Genomic DNA, 20,369 nt, shown 5'->3' with positions numbered 1-20,369 from the left:
TTATGCAAATATGTAAGGCAGAATTGTGTTTCTAGTTCACTTTTGTGCACAAAGATGTGTATTCTCAGCAACCATCTATCTACTACTACTGACATGTTTTCCTTATTGCTTGGTCTAAATTGACCACAAATTTGTTACTGTAGTTTAGCTTCCTCTTTTTGTGGTGAATAATGCTACTTGTGCATACATGTTGCTTCATGGCTTGGTAAATCGCAGTGTTGCTATGTGGTTGGTGACAACATTTAAATTTATTTTTGAAGCTCACATGACAAAATGGCTGTCTAAAGGTTGTAGAAGGATGAAACTTTTTCCTGCATCGAGGTGCTGGTGGTGCTTCGGTTCAGTTTCTTTTTCTTTTGTTCTTTGATTCTGAGTACATGAGAGTCTGTTTCCCTTGCTGAAGCTTGTCAATTCTTTTCATGGCTGTTTGGTAACATCACAGGTTACATATACATAATATGGGTATAATATCTGTCCCAAAAAGTAAAGCTCATAGATGGACTCACCCTACAGGTCTCTCTATGCATTCTTGACGACAGGGAGTGAGTGCACAAGGAAAGAGACAGGAAACATTTCAAGAACACAAATGTGCGAGGCCGAGCATCCCGACCCCGAAGGAATCGACGAGGCGCCGGTTCAACCCAGAAGGGACACACATGAACGGTGACGAGGAAGGAGGGACCGACGGGGCAATCGATTGCGTCACCCATTGCTGTCCCCGTTGTGAGAGGATGCGGCCGATTGGTTATCTCGATTGGGACGCACATGATTCCTATGGTGGTGGCGGCCGCGTACGTCAAGCACCGGGGTGGGCGTTTCTTCGGTCCGGTACGCTCGCTCTGTACGTTTAGCAGCTGTCGTTTATTCTTAACGCTAAAGATGGTAACAGGAAGCCCCAGGCTGCGTTCCTCCCCGAGTCGCAAGGTAATTGGACGACTCGACGAGGTAGCTTAATATACCCACCTTCGCGGTGTTCGATAACCGACTGTGACACAAGTCGTAGCGGTATGCACACCTTCCCGGTGCCGCAACCGAGCTGTTTACCAGAAGGCATACCTAAGGAGCAACGCAGAGCTCCACGGAATTGACACCGACTGTGGTGTGCTTACTGCCCATGCCATTTAAAGCGCCCTGTTTCCCACTACTTTGCCGTTTCGGGCCTCTCGGCTCCTCGTCTCTTTCATTCCTTCCCTCCCTCTCTTCTCTCTTTCTTGTCTTCACCACCTCATTGTCGTCGAAACCCTAGCGTTACTTTGCGTCGGTGGAGGTGTCCTCGTGTCTCTGGCTGCCGTTTTTTAAACTAAAGTTCGTCTCCGCGGCGTCTCGTCTTCTTGTAGGAGGTAATGGCTATCGTTCCTCTGTCCAACGAAACACTGCATCGCTATCAGAGCATCGTGAACGTTTTGATCCATTCGAAGCCTTCTTTCTTGATGCCCTTCACCTTTCTTGCCGCTCTTTCTTGTTTGTGTATGTTTCTTCGTGAGGGTTTGTATTCTGCATCCCCGTCCGACAGTCCGTGTGCTAGGAACGTCTCGGTCCAATCGAAACCTTTTTGCCTCTGCCGTTCCCCCGCCTTGTCGAACTTTTCTTGTATGCGTTTGTTTCTTCGTGAGGGTCTGCTCGCGTACTTGCTTTCTTGAACCGGGTGGGGTGTGTCGTTTGTTGGACCAGCGGAGAAGTCCCAAAAAAACGACGGAAACCTTGCATCGTTGCTTAGAGCGAAAATAAAATTTTGATCCGATGGAAATCATCATTACTTCAATATATCACTCCGATTAGTCCCACCTCTCGGACTAATCGGAAGTGGGTCTTAACGAGAACGTTATAATAGGCAAGTATCTCATTATCATTTTACGGTTTGATCTTGGCTATGTTGGGTCTTGACGAGAACGTTAAACTCTTGAGCGAAAAAAATTACAATATCCTGACTAGTCCTATATCGGAAGTGGGCCTACATCAGTAGTTTGAGTCAAATGAAGTTGATAGACTTGTTAGTCCAAGTGAAGTTGATAATCAATTATGTCATGTAGGTTTGATCGGTTTAAGTCAGTTTAGGATGAATCTAAAATAACTTGATTAGTTTAAGCCTATTTGACCTAATTGAAATCAATCAAATCTAAATTATACCAGCCTAGGATGATTCCAAATCAGTTCTATAAGGATTTGAGATTGGTTCTGTTAAATCGTAATTGAATTGAATTTGGTTTAAGCCAATTGAGCTATTTTAATTAGGATTTTGGTTGATTGAGGATTATTGAGAGATTGATGTTTCATGTATTTATGATTTGATAAATTTAAAGTTTTTTTTAATGTGTCATCTGAAAATGATTATTGATTTTTATTTTTTTAAGCTTATGATATTGATAAGAATGTTACCATGTATTATATGTGACTATGCTAGTGGTTCACACTGGAAGTGCAACCTGTGAAAGGAGCTATGGATCTATCACAGTACGGAGCCACCAATGGACATAATCTAGCATATCATACATCAAGCATGGTCCATCGTAATATTTTATCATATTATTTTTTGGATTCATGCGTGAATGAATAAATTAATGTAAATGAATGATCATGGTTGTTTATAACTTTATATATCCTTGCTAAGAGTAGGTAGGGCGATTCCCTTCGAGGATTAACGGGTCATCCGACGTGACGGTTAGGTGGTTCATCTATCTGCTATTGAGAGTATGATATGGGTTCTCTCCATTTGCTGTTGAGAGGAATCCATCCCGTAAAGTATGCCTCTCCATCCGTTGTTAGGAGAGTGTACCATCGGGTATGATGTACGTATTTGTTATCTAACTATTATGTATGTGTTGCATGTGACTAATGTATGATTTTATTTATTGTATAAGAATTATCATTATTTTTCTGATGCATAAGTTTTATAATGGATCGATATATTATCATTTCTTATTAAATTATTAACATTTGTATATATTTCACGAGTATTGAAGATTATTTTTATGATTTTTCAGATGTTCTTACCAACATGTGTTGTTGTTGATATATTTTTATCTTATATTTATTTTCAAAGTAATTTGTTACTTTGTAATAGGTCTGAGGCTTGAGTTAAAGAGCATTTTTTATCACTTGTGGTCGTACTAAGAAAATATGGTCCTTTTTCTAGTTAATAAAATATTTACTATATAAAGACAGAGATTTGAATTTAAGGATGAAAAAAAGGAGTGACTTCTATAAATTATGAATAATAAAAATGATGATTTATTATTATTTTTTATAAATTTAGGATATGATAATTTAATGGTATCGGAGTCGATTAAGTATTTGAGCATGGTGAGGGGGTTTAAGTAGGAAAGAGCTACCCGTGGATGGAGTCAGAGGACTCGTCATGACGTTGAGTCACAATTAGGTTACGCCTCATATGCACGATGCTAGAGTTTGATCTGGGCTATACTGGGCATTGATGAGGATGTCAAGCTTGAGTGGGAGAAATTATAACATCACGATTAATCCCACATTGGAAGTGGATAAGATTAAGAATGACTTATAAAGATATGATGATTATATTACTATCAACTTTCGCTTAAGCATTTTGTCTAGTGGTTTGGGTCAAACGAAATTGATAAGCCAGCTAACCCATCAAACTTGGGTCGTGATAGGGAGGATTGTGACACGTGACTTTCTTTGGTTCTATATGTTTCTTGGTGGTTTCTTTGATCATTGAAGACATTGTTGTTTGTTTCTTGAATCATGGAGGCTCTTGTAAGTCAAGACTCCTGTTTCTCCTACCATGAGCCAGACCTTTATTTTAAATCTTTCATATATGGTTTTTGGAATAAGATGGTTCTATCACATTATTTTATGATCAAGTTCTACTTCTTCAGATTTGGCCTTCATCAATTCAAAGCAGAGCCTAAGCTTTCATTCTATCAAAAAAAAGAAAAAAAACCTTAATGCATGATATCATTGTTTAGTTATTTATCTTTGGTGTTGGAATGTAGCATTTCCTTTGCCTTGATATTCATAAAGTAGGTTTTTAAAAGGAATTTTTAGCTGTGCCCCCTACCTTTTCTTGGTTTATGATCGACTCATATTTTGAAATTTGAACTGCTTGATTGGTTTTATTGTTTCTACATTTTAAATCTATATTTAGAGAAGAAATGTTTTAAATCTGAAACTTATGAGAAAAAAAGGTGCATGCTGGTCAGTTTTAATTTTTAAGCTCCAATCTCAAATTATACTTGTTTTATGTAAAGAGTTTTATCCATTGTTGTCCCTTTGAGTCACAGACTATATGTTTGTTAAACATTTATTTGGTTTTTTAGATTGGGCATCGTGTGGTCAACAACATCTTACTATGTCATTTTCCCCTTTTCTTGAATTTATCTATTATGGATATAATCTGACATCTTCAAAATAGTCTTGCCATGTGTTATTATTTTGCTTGTATTTGTCTTTATACTCTGCCCTTAAAATTTCACAAATTTTTTCTTCATAAAAGAAGCATTAAATTACTGTTAGTAAGAAAAATGGCTATAATGTGCTATTATGATTATACAAGTTTAATGTATCATTTAACCTGACTTGTTTCTCCATTATAGTTCTCCAGTTAATATCACTAGAAGGTGTTTTGCTGTAGTGATTGGTTTCTTTCCTTCATATATTCAATTTGTTTTAGCTTTTATACTCAATTCTTATGTGATAGTTAAGTTAATTTGGTATACACGAAGCAAGTTCTTTGTTATTGAAAGTTGCTTAAAATGCTGTTGGAGGTCAAAGCTAAATTTTTCATTATCATGCTCCTCAGAGCACATTGTTGCAAATTTAACGTGAACTGGAAACTGATTTGATTGAATGCATGTAGCAATCACATGATTCACTGGACATGGCATGAGTCATACTGGTGCTTTCTTGTGTCTTCCAGACCCTTAAATTTGTGTTTATCAGCAATTCTGTATTCTTCATGTCTATGTGGTTTGGAAGCGGCATATATTGTATACATAAATCTGTCACTTGTACTAGAAATTTATAGTTCTTTTTTGTCTTTCATACAGTAAATTTATCAATATTTTAAAAATGGTTTACCTATGATCACATGATTCAGAGACATGCATGTTTGATTTTTTAATTGAATTTTATTTCAAATTATCGTCGACATGATCTTGACATGGTTGACTGAAGTAAGATTTGTATTATGTTATGCTTTCACATTCAGGAAGATGGCAAATCGAAGGTCATCTAAAAGATCATATTTAGAATTCTTAGATGGAAATGATGATGGTGATTCTAAAGTATACAGATTTCAAATTCTCCTGCCGAATGGTGCAAGTGTACGGCTTATATTTAATGATCTAGGGGAAGATATGTTCTTGGATGAGTTTATACACATCATCAGAAAGGAACTTGAAAAAACTGCAGAAACAACAACAAAAGCTAGTCGAAAGATTTTCTGGAATGGAAACATCTATCTGGAGGATATGTCTGACAACAAGATTAGAAAGAAAATCTCTTTTAGCCATTTTCGCACTAACAAATGTCACATACTAAGGCTTCATGTATGTATGTTAGACATCGCATTGTCTGCTATGTTAGTTCAGTCCGATCTCTTTCTTCTAACTTAAATTTAACTTTAGTCATCAGTTTGATTCTCAATTTTTATTAGTTTCTATTTTCTTAATCTAATTTTTCCTCTCTTTTGTTTATTTTTTGAAGGATGAGGGAGGTGAATCTCTTGATACTTACCATGTAAGTGTTCATTTGTAGGCTCTGTTTTTCCTAGTTCCTATAGTACTTAAATTTAGTGATTCACAAATCTATATTTGCAATTGTTAATTTTTTATGCCTTCTGTGTATTTCTTATTTGGTTCTATCTGGCATTTAATCAATTTGATGTGTTGTAGAAATTGCTTTGTCCTATATCGCTGTGACTTGTGATGGACAAAATATTGGTTTCCTTGTCATTTTGCAGAACATGTGGGATCTGACACCACATACTGATCTGCTAGCAGAACTTCCAGCAGAATATACCTTTGAAACTGCTCTAGCTGACTTGCTTGTGAGTTACTTGAAACATGTGGTTGAAGATTCTGATTTCTTCTACTGTTTTTATGCCATGATGTTCTTGTGATTGTTCTGTCATATTTTTCTTCTTTGGCTGTAGGATAATTCTTTGCAAGCTGTATGGTCTAATGGCTCTGGTGAAAGGAGGCTAGTTAGGTAAGCAAATGAATGTTTACTATTTAAATGGAGCATGACCAAAAATTACTTAGAAAGTTATCAAGGCAAGTGGTGTGTTCAAACTTATGGGTTGCTGCATGTCATGCTTAAACACATCCTCGTACCAAGTTTGTACGGCTACAATATACTTTTTCGTGCAAGACATCACTATTTGTGTGCCAAGGCATCATTGGTACATGCAGTATATAGGCATTCATGCAGCAAATGGTTCAGTTTTGCTCCAATATATGTTATTTAGTTTGATTATTCATGCAAATGTTAATTTCATTATTAGTTTCTTGCATGTTGTGGTTTGTTTAGCCTATGATTTTATTATGAGGTATTATACATAATGCTTTTAGTTACACTGGTTGTAACTAATTTTGATGTAAGGCAAAACTTTCTTTTAACTTGCTTCAAAAAGAAAATATTCACATTTTAGCAAAGACTTCGTCATTTTGTGTTTTGGAAACTATTAAGGATGAAATAACTAGCAATTAACATGTGAACTTAGATGCCTTATACCTTTTGATAATATGATCTGTACTACATTGACACAGAGTGACAGTTGATGAGCAAAAAATCGAAATTTTTGATAGTGGCCAGGGGATGGATGGTAGTGAGGAGAACTGTATCACAAAGTGGTATGTTATCTATGGAACCCATTCCTTTCCTGATGATCTTGTTTGCTTGCATTCCTAATGTCTATTATGAATTGATGTTGCAACATAATATTTGATTCTTTAATTGCAATCTGTATTCCAACCTCCGTTGCTCATGAATGATATTTTAGTTCTACCATTGTTCTTGCTTAGTTTTTCAATAACCTTTCCAACCCGTTTCATTATTCATATTTTGCATGATGTTCTATGATCTAGATTTTGTGAAACAAATGTAATTCTGAGTAGCTCAACAGATTTATCATATAACATCTTTATTATTTAGGGTCACTAGATTTTGAATTAGATGATCAGCCTCCTACTAGAAATTGATAAATAAGGTGAGCACATGTGAATTTGACAGAGGGGAGGAGCGAGGGAGATATAAAAATTAGTCTAAATGTTTGAAATAAAAGAGGATTTACTGCTGCGATTGCAATGTGATGGCAGCTTAAAAACTGTGATATGGAGCTTTTAAGCTTTTCACGATAGATTTGACATTTTCCCAATCATGTAACTTTAATAAGCCTCTTTCTGCCAAATAATTTTAGAGATCCGATCATCACCCACCACCTTCTGCCTCTCTCGAGCCAGCCTTCGATGATGAGCTCTTTCCAATTCTCAGGCCTTACCTATCATTGCTGTTGCTGCTGTTGGGATTCGGCCACCGTCACCCGGTCACCTCCCCGTACACTTCTCTCTAAGCTCTCTCCTTTCTCTTAGTGATGGGCACCCTACTTCTCAATTCCTTTCCTGTTCTCTGACTGTGATAGCTACATAGTCAACCCGTTCTTCCGTACTACCTACCTCTTCTCTCTGCATAAACTGAAAACAACCAATCAGCAACCGGGATATCTAACGTCTCAGGAAAGGAATATCAATGTTCAGGTAGAATTTCAAGCTTTCACATTGTTGATTCTTCTTGTTGCATATTTTTTTAATTCTTAATTTCTTTTTGAGCAAATTCTGGGGCAACAAAATTGAAGTAAACAAGTTAGAAGGAGGATCTTTCTAAATACAAGTTGATTAAAAATAATTGTTTAATTTTTCTGGAAACTTTTTAGTGATTATTTCTAGTCATATATATATATATATATATATATATTAATTTTGATGTCTTTAATTATCTTAACATTGGCATGGTGATGATTTATAAGCCACCTATGTTACCTTATTTTAGCTGTTGCTGGCATTTTCTTTCTTTATATGTTATTGGGTTGATACACGATGTGTATGTTCTTATAGGGGAAAGATGGGTTCTTCTAAGCATAGGGCTTGTAGAAGCAAGGCCATTGGTACTAAAGCTCCATATTTAATGGTAAACATTAGACACACAGACATATGTAATGACTCAAAGTCCTCTTTCTATCATAGTCACTGTGTTTTGAAGTTTCATGGCTTTCTTTTATGCTTTGATGGATTGTACATGATGTTCGGTGATGACCTTATGATTTGTTTTGTGGTTTTATCCAAAAATGTTTCTTTTTTATTAAACTATATTAATGAACAATTGAACATAACAAGTATATTAGTAGGAGCAAATGACACTTTAGTCCATTTGTGGTGTAGAAAAGTATACATGGTTTTGCATTTGTGGGTAATGATGCATAAGCTGGTTATTTGAATGAGGCAACATGTGCATCTTTTGTACCTTGTTAGACAATGTTTCTTATTTTGCGTATAGTGTAAGTATATGACCCAATGATCATCAATAAAGAATAATACCATTAGTCTACCTTTATTTATGTTAGTTATAAACTTATAACTATTTGCTTGGTGAGAGATTAGCTCCATGCCAACAAATAGTATTTTTTCATGGCATGCCAATAATTTGTGAAGGGAGGGGAAGCTTCATAAATCTGATACCTTTCATGCAAGAAAGGTTAAGGAACCTAGAATGTGCTCTTGGTTAGCCACCTGTTCTTCCCCTTGCAACTCTTGCAGTGAGATGTGGTGGAAATTGGTCAATGATCTCTTCGCTTACAGTGAAGCACAAAGGCACAGATTAGCCTTCCAACCTCGATTGATTTGGTTGGGATTATATGGAACCTATGATTTTATGTTCTTCCATAGCCCTTTTTTCGATTCGTATGGCATGGAGTGCATTTCTGCCAATCATTTGTACTTGATGGAGATTACTTGATACAGACCAATAGTTTAGTACTTTTTATTTTTCTAGTATTAGATGGTTTATGTCTTTTGAGTTTTCTTCCCATTGCTTAGGTAAGTTTGATATGGTATTATGTTCAGGAAATTGACTAATCTAAATACATGGTTGATTGTTGTTGTTGTAGTATCCATCCTACTTTGCACTTTTGGTAACTTCTTGGGAGATTCATTTATAATGATTGAAATTTTATATGCATCTTTTTGTTGTCGTCTTGGATCTCTTTCTCAGTGTAACTTTTGTTAAATTTTTTAAATTGTTTGGTTATTTGTTTATTGAATTTTGAAAAATGCTGGCTACATGTGTTATTTGCATGCATTTGTATTTTGGCTACAATATGCCACACTTGTGGGTTTATCTTATGTCACCATTGTTTTGTTAGATCTGTTTGTTATTCTAGTAAAAGTTCTTTGATTAATGACAGATTATCTTTTATCTTTAGTTCTGCAGAATGTCTATATCCTGTTGTATGATAAACTTATGTGACTACTTCAGCAAGACATGAACCTGTGTACCTTCACTAATTATATGTGGTACATGTGCAGCCTTTCTTTGGCATGTTTGGTTATGGTGGGCCAATTGCCACTATGCATTTGGGAAGGCATGAACCTTATTTTATTTCAAGTTATGCTTAAAATTAAATGACACAAATTATTCGAGTACATTAAGACAGATTAACTTTTTTGTTTTATGCTGGTATTATCTCTATTGGTTGCAGGCATGCTACTGTGTCATCAAAAACTAAAGGTTCAAGGAAGGTGTATTCTCTATATTTTTCAAGAGAGGCTTTGTTAAACCAATCAACACCGAAATGTATCTGGCGGGTAAAGTACTTATATATGACCTTTGTGAAATTTATATTTATGATATATTTTATTATAAAAAAATGTGTGCAAAGGGCTAAAGATATTTTCTGTTCTTTCTTTGCTACATTTCAGACTGATGGGGGTGTGAGGGAACCTTTAGATGAGGAAACTCAAACATCACCTCATGGGAGTTTCACCCAGGTTTCATTTTGCAAACTACTACTGTCAGTTACTTCTTTCGATTTTGGTGATACTATTTCTATATAACGACAACAGCAATAACAACAACAAAGCTGTAATTTCTATCTCCTTGGTTATTATTTTAAGTGATGTGCATTGAATAAAATAGAATAGAAGTTTAGCACGATTTATTTTACTAAATGAAATGACGTTAGTGCTTGACTTTTCAATCAAGGGTGGAATGTTGGCATTGCGAAAGACACATACTTGTATGTGCGATTGTGCGTGTGTGTGTTTCTCTCTCTCTCTATATTTATATATGTATGTTATGTATGTATGTATGTATATTTGTCTACATTATATCCGGTTGAACTTTGGTAAGGAATATGAACTAACATATCGATGTGATGTTATGATCTTTTATTTATTGGTCTGATTCAAACTCAAGTATATAGGGATGGTTGAATGGTTGAAGAAGCTCAAGAATTTGCATATGAATTGTAAGATTTTTAAACTTATACATGTGAATTGTAAGTTAAAATATACATATAATGTGAATTGATTTCTGTTATTTATCACCGAAACATTAATGTATTGCTTGAGGTTGGTTAATTTAAAAAGGAATTCATCTTTTTCCATCTAATTTTTGTCCCATTTGCATTTTGTCCTTTTCTATTTGATATATGCTCTTTGCCCATATGATTTGGTTGGTTTGCTCCCATGGTTCTGCTACCCACCATCCAGAAAGAGAAGAAGAATTAATGATTGAAAAAACTTTGCGACACCACAAAGTTGTTCTCCAATCAACAATCATTCATCTTATTTATAGGTATTTTCATCTTTTCTGATATGAGGCTGGGTACTGCAGACGTAGACATGCAAAACCAGAAGGGCAAAGTGATTCAAATGTCTATGAAGTTTATTTTAGGCTTAGATTAGTGGATTGAGTGGAGGTAAAGGAAGACCTAAGAAGTTTATGTTAGAAATTTGATATTCTTGGTCTGAACAGTGATATATTGTTATGATAAGAACTATAGAGTTCAGAATCACGTGTGAGATACAATGCAATGGACAACATTATGCATGTTAATAGATCCAGGGCCTATGATGACTAGAATTGAAATTTAACTAGAACATCAGCATGTCATTGATTTATTTACAGAACTGGACTTAATTAAAGATGAGTCAGGAGGTAGATTCACTGAAAAAGTTTGTTTTGGATCTGGCCATTTATAAAAATTGAATCAAGTGATGAAAAGTGCCAGTAGAATTTGTTACTGATTGCAACTATAGATCTTGAGTGTAAGTAAATGATTAAAGAAAATAAAATTTCAGGAAGGGGGAAGAAAATAATAGAAGTGGCATTGATGTGGGATAGGGATTCATGAAATGGATGGATGACAAAGCCTTAATGTTGACAACAAGTTTCATATAAAGATAGGCTTATGGTACATACATAAGCATCAACATATGAGGAAGGTTGTGGCAAGCAACGACATGCTTGAAGGATCTGAAAATAGGTACTGATTTGAAGATTACCTAGTATGCCATCCTCTCCAACTGCTGTTTGATCCATGGACAGACAACAGACAACTTGGTGAATCGAACATCCAAGAATCTAACTTGAGAGGAATTTAGTGCGTCAACAATGCTAAAAGCCATAAACAGAGCTGTTTTAAGGACAACTGTTCTGAATGTAAGACTGGAAAGAAAAGCGAGAAGGGTAAGGGGGCATCTACTCTGGGGATTACAGGATAGCACCTACAGGTTATGCTCTCTAAACCTCATGTGTTGATGTCTAAATTGCATCACTAAGTGTGAACGAAAAAATAATTTTAAAAAAATATTTTTTAAGCTGTACACATTTGGAAGATAATTTTTTCATTGAATTTTAAAAGCATTGCATCTTCGGTATAGTAAAATTATCTGAAACTAGTATTTATAGGCTAGACCGCTAGAGGGTGGTTACATTAAACTAAATAATTAATTCTATGAAGATGTTAATAATTATGATCATCATTGATTTGATCATAAGGTCTGCTGTTATGGTTCAAGAAAAGCAGCTTCCAAGCATTTTCTTCTTAAACGTGGTTACAGTTGAGATTTGCTGTTGATGTGGAGAAATGGTAAAGTGTCACTCTGTACCCTTTTCTTTGGGTGCTTTCTTTTTGTTAGAGCTGCATGAATACGGTTATCTGTCTGTAGGCGGTGGTTGACATTTTTTCCTTGAAAAAACTTGGGTTGTCTCATTCTGTCTGAAATTGAATGTGTCCCAGGGTTCTCAATTTCGATGTGTATCGCCCGGTACGGGCAGTACGTACCGGTCCGAGAGAATACCGGTGCATGGATTGTCCTCTATTGAGTAGTACTAGTGTTTTGACTGGTACCGAGACGTACTAATCGGTACCGAGGCGTATCGACCAGTATCGTGGCATACCGACCGTCACCGAAGCATACCGATCAGTACGCCCTGACTTGGTAGGTAAAGGTTTTTTTAAGGTTTTAGGGTGTACCATCGATATGCCCTAGCGTACCGACGATATATACCATTACGTACCGTACCGAGCAGAGCTCAGTATGTCGATATGGACCAGTATTCAAAACCCTGATATGTTGTCCTATTAGTATCCTTCTCCGAATGAAGGAATTGATGAATAAACATCTCCAGCCGGTTGAGACATCCCAATTTTGTCTCACTTGAAGTCTTGCCATATATGATAATGATACAACTCGTCTTAAATCTTCTTTGAATATTTTCTTTATTAATTAGGACCTGGTTGTTTTGACCTTTTTTCTGATTAAACAATATTTGCAGTAAGTCCATGATAGAAATGATATAAAGGAACTTCTCATCATATTGGGGGTGTATGTGATATGTGTCAAATAGCATGTTGGTTGGTGCTTTTCAGCTAGCATGATGCTTATAAGTAGAAAAGATGCACTAAAGCTAGACCGAACAGACAAAATTGTTGTCATTTTGTGATGAATTTTGGTGTACAATCTATGTGCTAAATTATGAAAGATTGGATTAGTCTTAGCTCTGAATCCGCAATGGTTTCTTTTGCACCCTCCTGCACACACTGATACACGGGCTGAAGAGAAACCAGATAATCTTGCTGAAGCAAGAGAATGAGAGATTGCAGCAAGTTGACAACGATTATTAATTGGATTAGATAGTTTTCTGTGTTATACTAGAGAAAACATCAGAAAATAGTTGCAGTGATGGGAGGAAATGTTGGATAAGATGTTGACAAACATCCGAGGTAAAAGAGGTAGATGACCATTGGTGAAGATGTGCTGGATCTGTTACCCCAGTTGAATTTAAATTACAAAATTCTTTATCCATGTATATTCTCAATTATTTACTGAGTGGACTCCTTGACTAAAATATGTGTAAGATAAACTGATAAAGTATTTATGTAATCTAAAATTAGACAGGATGAGTCCATTAACAGAAATAATTTATTATGCATATAGGCTGAATCCAAACCTTATTTTGGTCTAATGTTTGGGTGCTCAAACTTCAAGATTTTCAAAGTTATTCAGAGAAAAAAATGGAAATAATCTTTTAAAATATTAAAGAGAAGAAAAGGACTACCCATTCTGAACAATGGCTAATCCTAACTCAACCGTGAGCTTGACATGACCTGGGCCCATCCAAGCTACGGTAACTGCTGGTAGCTTTGTGGCACTGCATATCAGTCTTCTCCACATCTCGAGAGTGATATATCCTGCGTGCACAACATCATCCAATATAATGTATTAGAGGCAAATTCTTTTATTATACCATATGTTGCAAAAGTATAATGTATTAGAGGCAAAAGTATGTTGGGGACTTTGTTTTTGATAGAATGTGAAACACAATGTATTATGCTTGCTAGTATTAGTGTTGCTGTTGCATTATTTTACTGATTGTTGAAACGTATTTCATGATCTTGGTCATGGTAGAAGAGTTTTCTTCCTGGTCTCTCTCTTGTAACCATGGTTTTTTTGTCTTTTGACAGGTGGTGATTAGGGATCTTAAACTAAGGTGCTTGGACATATATAAACTTCAGTGCTTCTTGAAAGATATTTATTTTCCATATATACAGGTCTATCTATTATGTTATTTTTTAAAAATCTTATTTCTCTTATTTGGAAGTTTGTTTCATATTTTTGGGCTTGATTCCCTATATTTCTTCTTAGGCAACTCACTGATATGCCTAGTTTTCGTTTGTTTGATAGTATTGATCATGATACTTTCACTTGTCAACTGATATCACATTTGGAAATAAAGTGCTCATTGAGTTTAGCATTGATGATTTCCTTTTGGTATTTCATATTTGCTTGTTGGGTTGAACTTGGGGTGGTAAATATGAACTTTTTTGCATGAAAGTTTTTTAATTGCATAGACTTCTGTATGTCATTGAAGCAACTCTTACAATCATTTTGATTTTTTTTGGCCAAATATCTTTTTTTTAATGCCCATCCAATTTGTAATGTGGTGTTTTGCTTTATGACCTAACTCCTATTTTCTAGGATAAAATTGCTATGAGTCTTTGTCTATTGTTGCCACATAAAGCCTGTGTAAGTGTTATGGGTATATGGAGTTATGGACTATTACTTTTTGTGAACACGGGCACATCAAGATTGTTTGTGTTGTCGTTTAGGAATTTTTCCATGTATCTGTGCCAATCCAAAATATGAACTGGACTGATGTTGAAACAGCAAACTTATGTCAAGGGCAGGCATTCAAATGTTACTCAAAAGAAGCATGTAGACTGATTCAAAGTTTTGTTAAGCAATGTAAGCGTTTGAACCACAGGCTTAGTTCCACTTTTGGAGTTACAAGAAGTGAAGAAGGGCTAAAGCACTGGATCAGAACTACTGCTGGATGAGTGGCACACGAAAAGAATAGAGTCAGCCAACTGTGGTTATATTGTAGTGGCTATGCTGTTAGCTGAGTGGTACCACCAGTACCGCCACTAGGTGGACATGAGATACTTTCATATACTCGCCAAGCTAATATGAAGAATCTATATTTATAAGCTACAGGACCATTTAACTAACAATATAAAGGCGTGACAACCATAGTGTTAGCACCAATACCTTTTTCATAACTTTAAAGGCATTGATTATTAGGAACGTTAAATGAAATTTGCCCTAACCAGCCTTGCTTTTCATAACGTGTTCATCTCTGAAATATGAGGACTTCCCTATGGAAAGGAATATATTCAAGGTAGTCCAGGTCTTATAGCTTGTTGCTAAAATCCTAAAGAATTGGTCTTCCTCACTATTATGAGCATATCTTTGATTGCAAGTCATGTGGCCCCTAGGCAATAACTATTTGCAAGGGTGAGCCAAGGTACAACCTCTTTCATCCCTGAATAGATCTGCAAGAAAAAGAACACTTTAGTTGAAGAAGCAAATGACAAACAGAATACCATCATTGGTCCTCAAAGTGACCATACATTCAAAGAAATTTTTTAGGCAAAAAAATGGGATACTTGCAAGTTCGTTTGACATTACACAATTGTTATAGTATAGTAGGTTGGAACCCAATGAACATAATTCACTAGTCACTTGAACCCCTCCAACAAGCAGGTCCACTAAACTAGTTGGTGGCTATAGTGACCTATTATCTTTGTATTGACTAACTTATGAAATGGCATACAGGTGTCAAGCAGTAGCTGACAGTGTAAAAGTAGTTGGCATCTGTGGAAAACAATATGTAGATAGATAGATTTTGCTATCTGAATGATGTGATTGGTTATTATTTAAATAATCAGGAAAGGTTGGTATAGTTTAATTCTTAAGCTTAGTGTTAATAAACATAGTTTTTAACAATGTATCAATTTTTTTTCTTGTTATGGTGCAGTGTGATACAGAGTACACTTCACGAAAAACAGCTATGCCAATTGAGTTCGAGGTTTGACAATTAATTATTTCTATTAAATTTTTACAGTTAGTCTGAAATTGGTGATTATTTTTCCTGCCTTGTAGAAATATGTGAATCTACATGCATCTGGAATTTACTATGGAGCCATCATTAATCTATTAGTTTGTAGGGTCACAATTGACAATATTTTTGACGACCTACTAACTCATATTTTTGTATTCTTTTAAAGTTCAAATGGGGCCCTATGTATTCTTGCTTCTGTATCTTGTATTGGAATTGATCTGACCCAACAAGATTACTGTAATTACTATTTATAGATTAAGGAAGGGTGTAACCTATGAAGATTTCTGAGTAATTATCTGTTATGAAAAAAGTTGATAATGTATCATGGAAGGCAATACAATGTTATTGATCTTGAATAATGATGCGTTAATCAAGGCTCAAAATTTTGTATACCGGTATTGTACCTGTTAGGGCCAGATTGGTACATACCAATTTTTTTTAAAAAATAAAAAACTGAAAAAAATAAACTGCCTGGTGCTGTAGAGTTTGTATCACCTTGTACCTTGTGCATTGCTTTGCTTACCTTTGTTTGTGTGTAACATTAATCTGTCAAACTGGTAAAACCGCATGTATCATAACATACTGGCGGTGTTGGAACCTTGGCATTAATGCTTCTATGTTTATTTTCCATCCATTGGCTCTCTGACTATTCCTCAGATCTAACTATTTGGGAATTTGAAAGTATTTGGTAATTCTAGGGTTCCACTTGGTTGCTTGTATTTGAATTGCATTAAGTGCAAGTCGTAACCCAAATTAGGTAGACAGTTGCCTTCCTTGGTGGTTGAAGTGTCTGACATTATTGACTAGCAGATACATCCATAATTATTTGGCATGACTTGTAAATGTAGTTATTTGAGGTCATTTAAGACTACATACCATGCAAATCAAGCATATATCAATTCTTCCATATATGCTCTATTTTTTTGTGTTCCCATGCTGTGTGAAATTTTGGAATGTCTAGTTATGAAGTTTGTAAACTTTAAAGGCATGTCTTTGATATTTATCAGATTACTCATGAAACATTTAAAACTTTTGAAGGCTATTCATACTTTCATAGTATCTGCAACTTTGTTAAGATTCCTGTGTAATTACGGGTGGTAAGTGTAACACCCCTCATTTCCGAGTGTTCGTATAATTTTTGGTGATAATGTAAGCATCTATTTTAATTGACAAAAGAAATAGAGTATGAATTAGAGGTAACTTATTTTTAAGATTTGGGAGATCTGTTAAAAAAAAAAAAAAAAAAAAAGAAAGAATCTGAGGACCTATATGTAAACCCTAAGGACCTAATCGTGAATATGATAAAAACAAGGACTAAACTGCAAAATGCACCAAATGACAAATTCCACCGCTTAAGCTTCTCTGCCTTCGTTGTTAAGGAAGCAGAGGAGGCAGCTCGTGGGTGATCAGGGAAAGAAAGAAAGAAAGAAAGAAGAAGAAGAAGAAGAAGAAGAAGAAGAGGAAGAAAATTGGGGCTTTTAGGGTTCTTGCTTTAATCTTGTCATTTCGGGTCAAAATTTCCAAAGGCAAGTGTTCTAACCCCATCCTACAGAAGTATTAGACTCTGTTTTTATGTTGATTCAAAATAAATTGGAAGATTTCTATTTAGAAACTGATATGTCTCTCTTTGGACTTAAAACCATGGATTCTGAAATATTTTCGGTATATTGACCCCTATACACTGTTTCGGCTATAAGTTTTAGCACAAAATGTGAATTCAGGCAGGAACTATTTTGTTTGTAATTAGACTCTTATGTCTTTCTTTTGACACCGATTTTGTAGAATTTGGACACCGAATACTTACCCAAACTTTTCTTTCAAATGAGACTATAGATGCTGTAAAACAGACTTCAAGATTTCTGACCTATCGATACTAAGTTATCTATAACTCCCTGTTGAGAATTCTGATTTGTACCAAACTGATTTTATTTGAAACTAGATTTGAAAATATTTCTTTGGACATACAGTTTGAAAATTTTGGAGTTCAATTGCCCACCCTACCGTCTGTTGAATCCGACCCTATAAATTCTGTAAAACAGTGATTGTGATTTTGACCTTGTGTTACCAAATCAGAGGTAACTCTGTGTTGGGAGCCCTGTTTCATATGAAATCTGTTCCATCCGAATATAGATTGATATATGATTCGACCATAGCCTTCTTATGGGTATTGGAGCATAATTGTTATTCTGAAATATTTGTTTGATGTGCCACTGGAATTCTGTCCGAAATCGAGCTTTGGTCGATTTCGCATATTCTGTTCCATTTCCTTTGGATACTTGAGTTCGCCTAATCTTCTTATTGCAATTGAGCTGATTATAATTGCTTGGAATCCCTGTACACTCTTGCTTTCATTTCTTTCCTAAAATGAATACTTTTGTGAGAGATTTGTTCCTTGCATCACACTGCTTTTGAAAAGGCACATGTACGTTTGGTTGTTCCGCGTGTGCTTCCGTTATATGCTACTTTTTGTTGAAACTGCCTTCTTGTACTCTGGTGTGTGGGATTGTCTGGACCTTTGCCAGAAATGGTAAAGGGTATGCGCTGATTTGCCCGCTTTGTGGGGTCCCGCTTTGAGGGATATTCTGGTATGCGCTTATTTGCCCGCTTTGTGGGGTCCCGCTTTGTGGGATATTGCTTAGAGCCTGCGATGCTCTGCCGGCCCCTTTGACTTCACCTAGACGTGGGTGGATGGAGCTCCCAGACGTGGGAGACTTTTGTCAGGTGGTCATTCAGAAATGGATGAATCACATTCTGACTGAGATCCCACTACACCCTCTATATGTTTGATATGACATCCAGAGTTTTTGTGAGTTATTTCTGTTCGTGCTCTGGATAGTTATGATATGATTGCAACGTCAAGGACGACGTTTGAGCTTCTGTACGACATATGAGTTTGATATGCTCTGAAATGCTTCATTCACTGTTGATTTTGCTTCGTAATGTTCCATATGTCGTTGATGTGATTTGGAACATTTTAAATGCCATTGATAAGCTCCGATATGTTTCCTTTGTTTCTGATATGCTCCAATTACTCTATGCCCCATCTGTCAGGAACCAAATATGTATGATTAAAAAGGACAACTATGATTTCTGCTCCTAATGATATTAAGTATACGAAATCGTATATTCTGCTTTGTGTTTGAAAACTGCATCTCTTTGGAAATTGTACTATTTTGATATGGATATGTTAGTCACTTGCTGAGCTCTTTATGCTCACCCCATTTGTTGATAAATTTTTCAGGATAGCGTATCGCTTGCTTAAATGTTAAGAATGGGCTGAGACAGTGGAGAGTTTAGAAGACGTTGGGCAGAACTTTTGTTAGCATATATGTAGTTGTGTATAAGTTACTCTGCATATTATGAAATGTGACGATGAATCTGGACCTGTGGATTTTGTGTAAGATAAAGGATCCCTTGTGTATAGGATTTTGGAATGTTAAATTAAATTTGTGTAATGATATGAACTTATGGTAAATCGATGATTCTGGTGACTGCATAGATTTCCCCACTTGTGGATTTATATTGTGATTTTTATTTGGTGAGTTGAGTTCAGATTGCATGAATTATCGAGTGATGTATGCTATGTTTATGAATTGCACAGGGTTATGAATTGATAGATTATAGAGGTGAAATTTGATCTGAATGTTTTCTTAGTGACCTCAAACGTGTGTTTGGATCCTGGGTTAGTTGAGACAAAAAAAAAATTTTAAATATCATGGATATTTTTAGGGGTGTGACAGAGGTGGTATCAGAGCATGATTTGAGAATCACTAAGAATATTATCTTTATTTGAGGTTTATTGACTGTCATTAGAGATTGATCAAAGAAAATATTCTTTTGATGTTTTAGGAAGCAAGGTATGAATCTAAATTTACTGAGCTCTCTAGGTTTGCCATACGTATGACTGATGATGAATCTAGAAAAGCAAGAAGGTTTGAAAGGGGATTACGACCAGCAATAAGAAGCCGAATGTCAGCTTTAAAATTATAAACATATGCTGATACGGTAGAAAGAGCTTTGAAAAATTGAAAGAGACATGGAGGAAATTCAAGAAATCATTGGCAAGAACCAAAGGAACAAATTTACTAGCAAAAGCAGGAGAGAAAATGAATACGAAGATAGTAACAAGAGGTTTAAGACATCTGGATTTGAGAAAAGGAAACCATGGGGGAGGACTCAGTTATGTGAAAAATGCGGATTAAATCATGAGACAAGTCGGTGTTTTCGGGTGACTGGAGCATGTTTTAATTGTGGAAAGCTAGGTCATCAAATAAAAGATTGCCCACTGAACAGGAAAAGAGAGCCACTGTCTCCTAGACCCTCAGCCCATGCTAGAGTATACGCTATCACTGAACAAGATTCTAGAGCTTCTAAATCAGTGGTGGAAGGTATTCTTCATGTTTCTAAAAGAAATGCAAAAGTTTTGTTTGATC

At 35.7% G+C, this 20,369-nt stretch overlaps 1 protein-coding gene across 6 annotated transcripts in view; it reads left to right on the top strand.

The window, feature by feature from the left end:
- The first annotated feature begins 319 nt into the window (after positions 1–319).
- LOC135584831 (structural maintenance of chromosomes flexible hinge domain-containing protein GMI1-like) overlaps positions 320–20,369 on the top strand; it is a 47,479-nt gene continuing 27,429 nt past the window's right edge. For 2 of the 6 annotated variants that reach the window (XM_065087767.1, XM_065087766.1), the window contains exons 1-12: positions 321–828; positions 5,183–5,522; positions 5,680–5,712; positions 5,936–6,022; positions 6,128–6,183; positions 6,744–6,827; positions 8,088–8,160; positions 9,555–9,610; positions 9,728–9,833; positions 9,948–10,016; positions 14,000–14,086; positions 15,853–15,903. In XM_065087767.1, coding sequence (XP_064943839.1) covers positions 5,187–5,522; positions 5,680–5,712; positions 5,936–6,022; positions 6,128–6,183; positions 6,744–6,827; positions 8,088–8,160; positions 9,555–9,610; positions 9,728–9,833; positions 9,948–10,016; positions 14,000–14,086; positions 15,853–15,903 — 1,038 coding nt within the window. In that variant the 5' untranslated portion in view covers positions 321–828; positions 5,183–5,186. Of the gene's footprint in view, positions 829–5,182; positions 5,523–5,679; positions 5,713–5,935; positions 6,023–6,127; positions 6,184–6,743; positions 6,828–8,087; positions 8,161–9,554; positions 9,611–9,727; positions 9,834–9,947; positions 10,017–13,999; positions 14,087–15,852; positions 15,904–20,369 lie in introns of all 6 variants that reach the window. The other 4 variants (XM_065087769.1, XM_065087768.1, XM_065087770.1 and 1 more) reach the window with 3 other exon arrangements.

This window comes from Musa acuminata, chromosome BXJ1-10 (genome assembly GCF_036884655.1).
Source record: "Musa acuminata AAA Group cultivar baxijiao chromosome BXJ1-10, Cavendish_Baxijiao_AAA, whole genome shotgun sequence".
Taxonomy (NCBI): domain Eukaryota; kingdom Viridiplantae; phylum Streptophyta; class Magnoliopsida; order Zingiberales; family Musaceae; genus Musa; species Musa acuminata.
The sequence above is the reverse complement of the archived record's forward strand: the minus strand, read 5'-3'. Positions and strand labels throughout refer to the sequence as shown.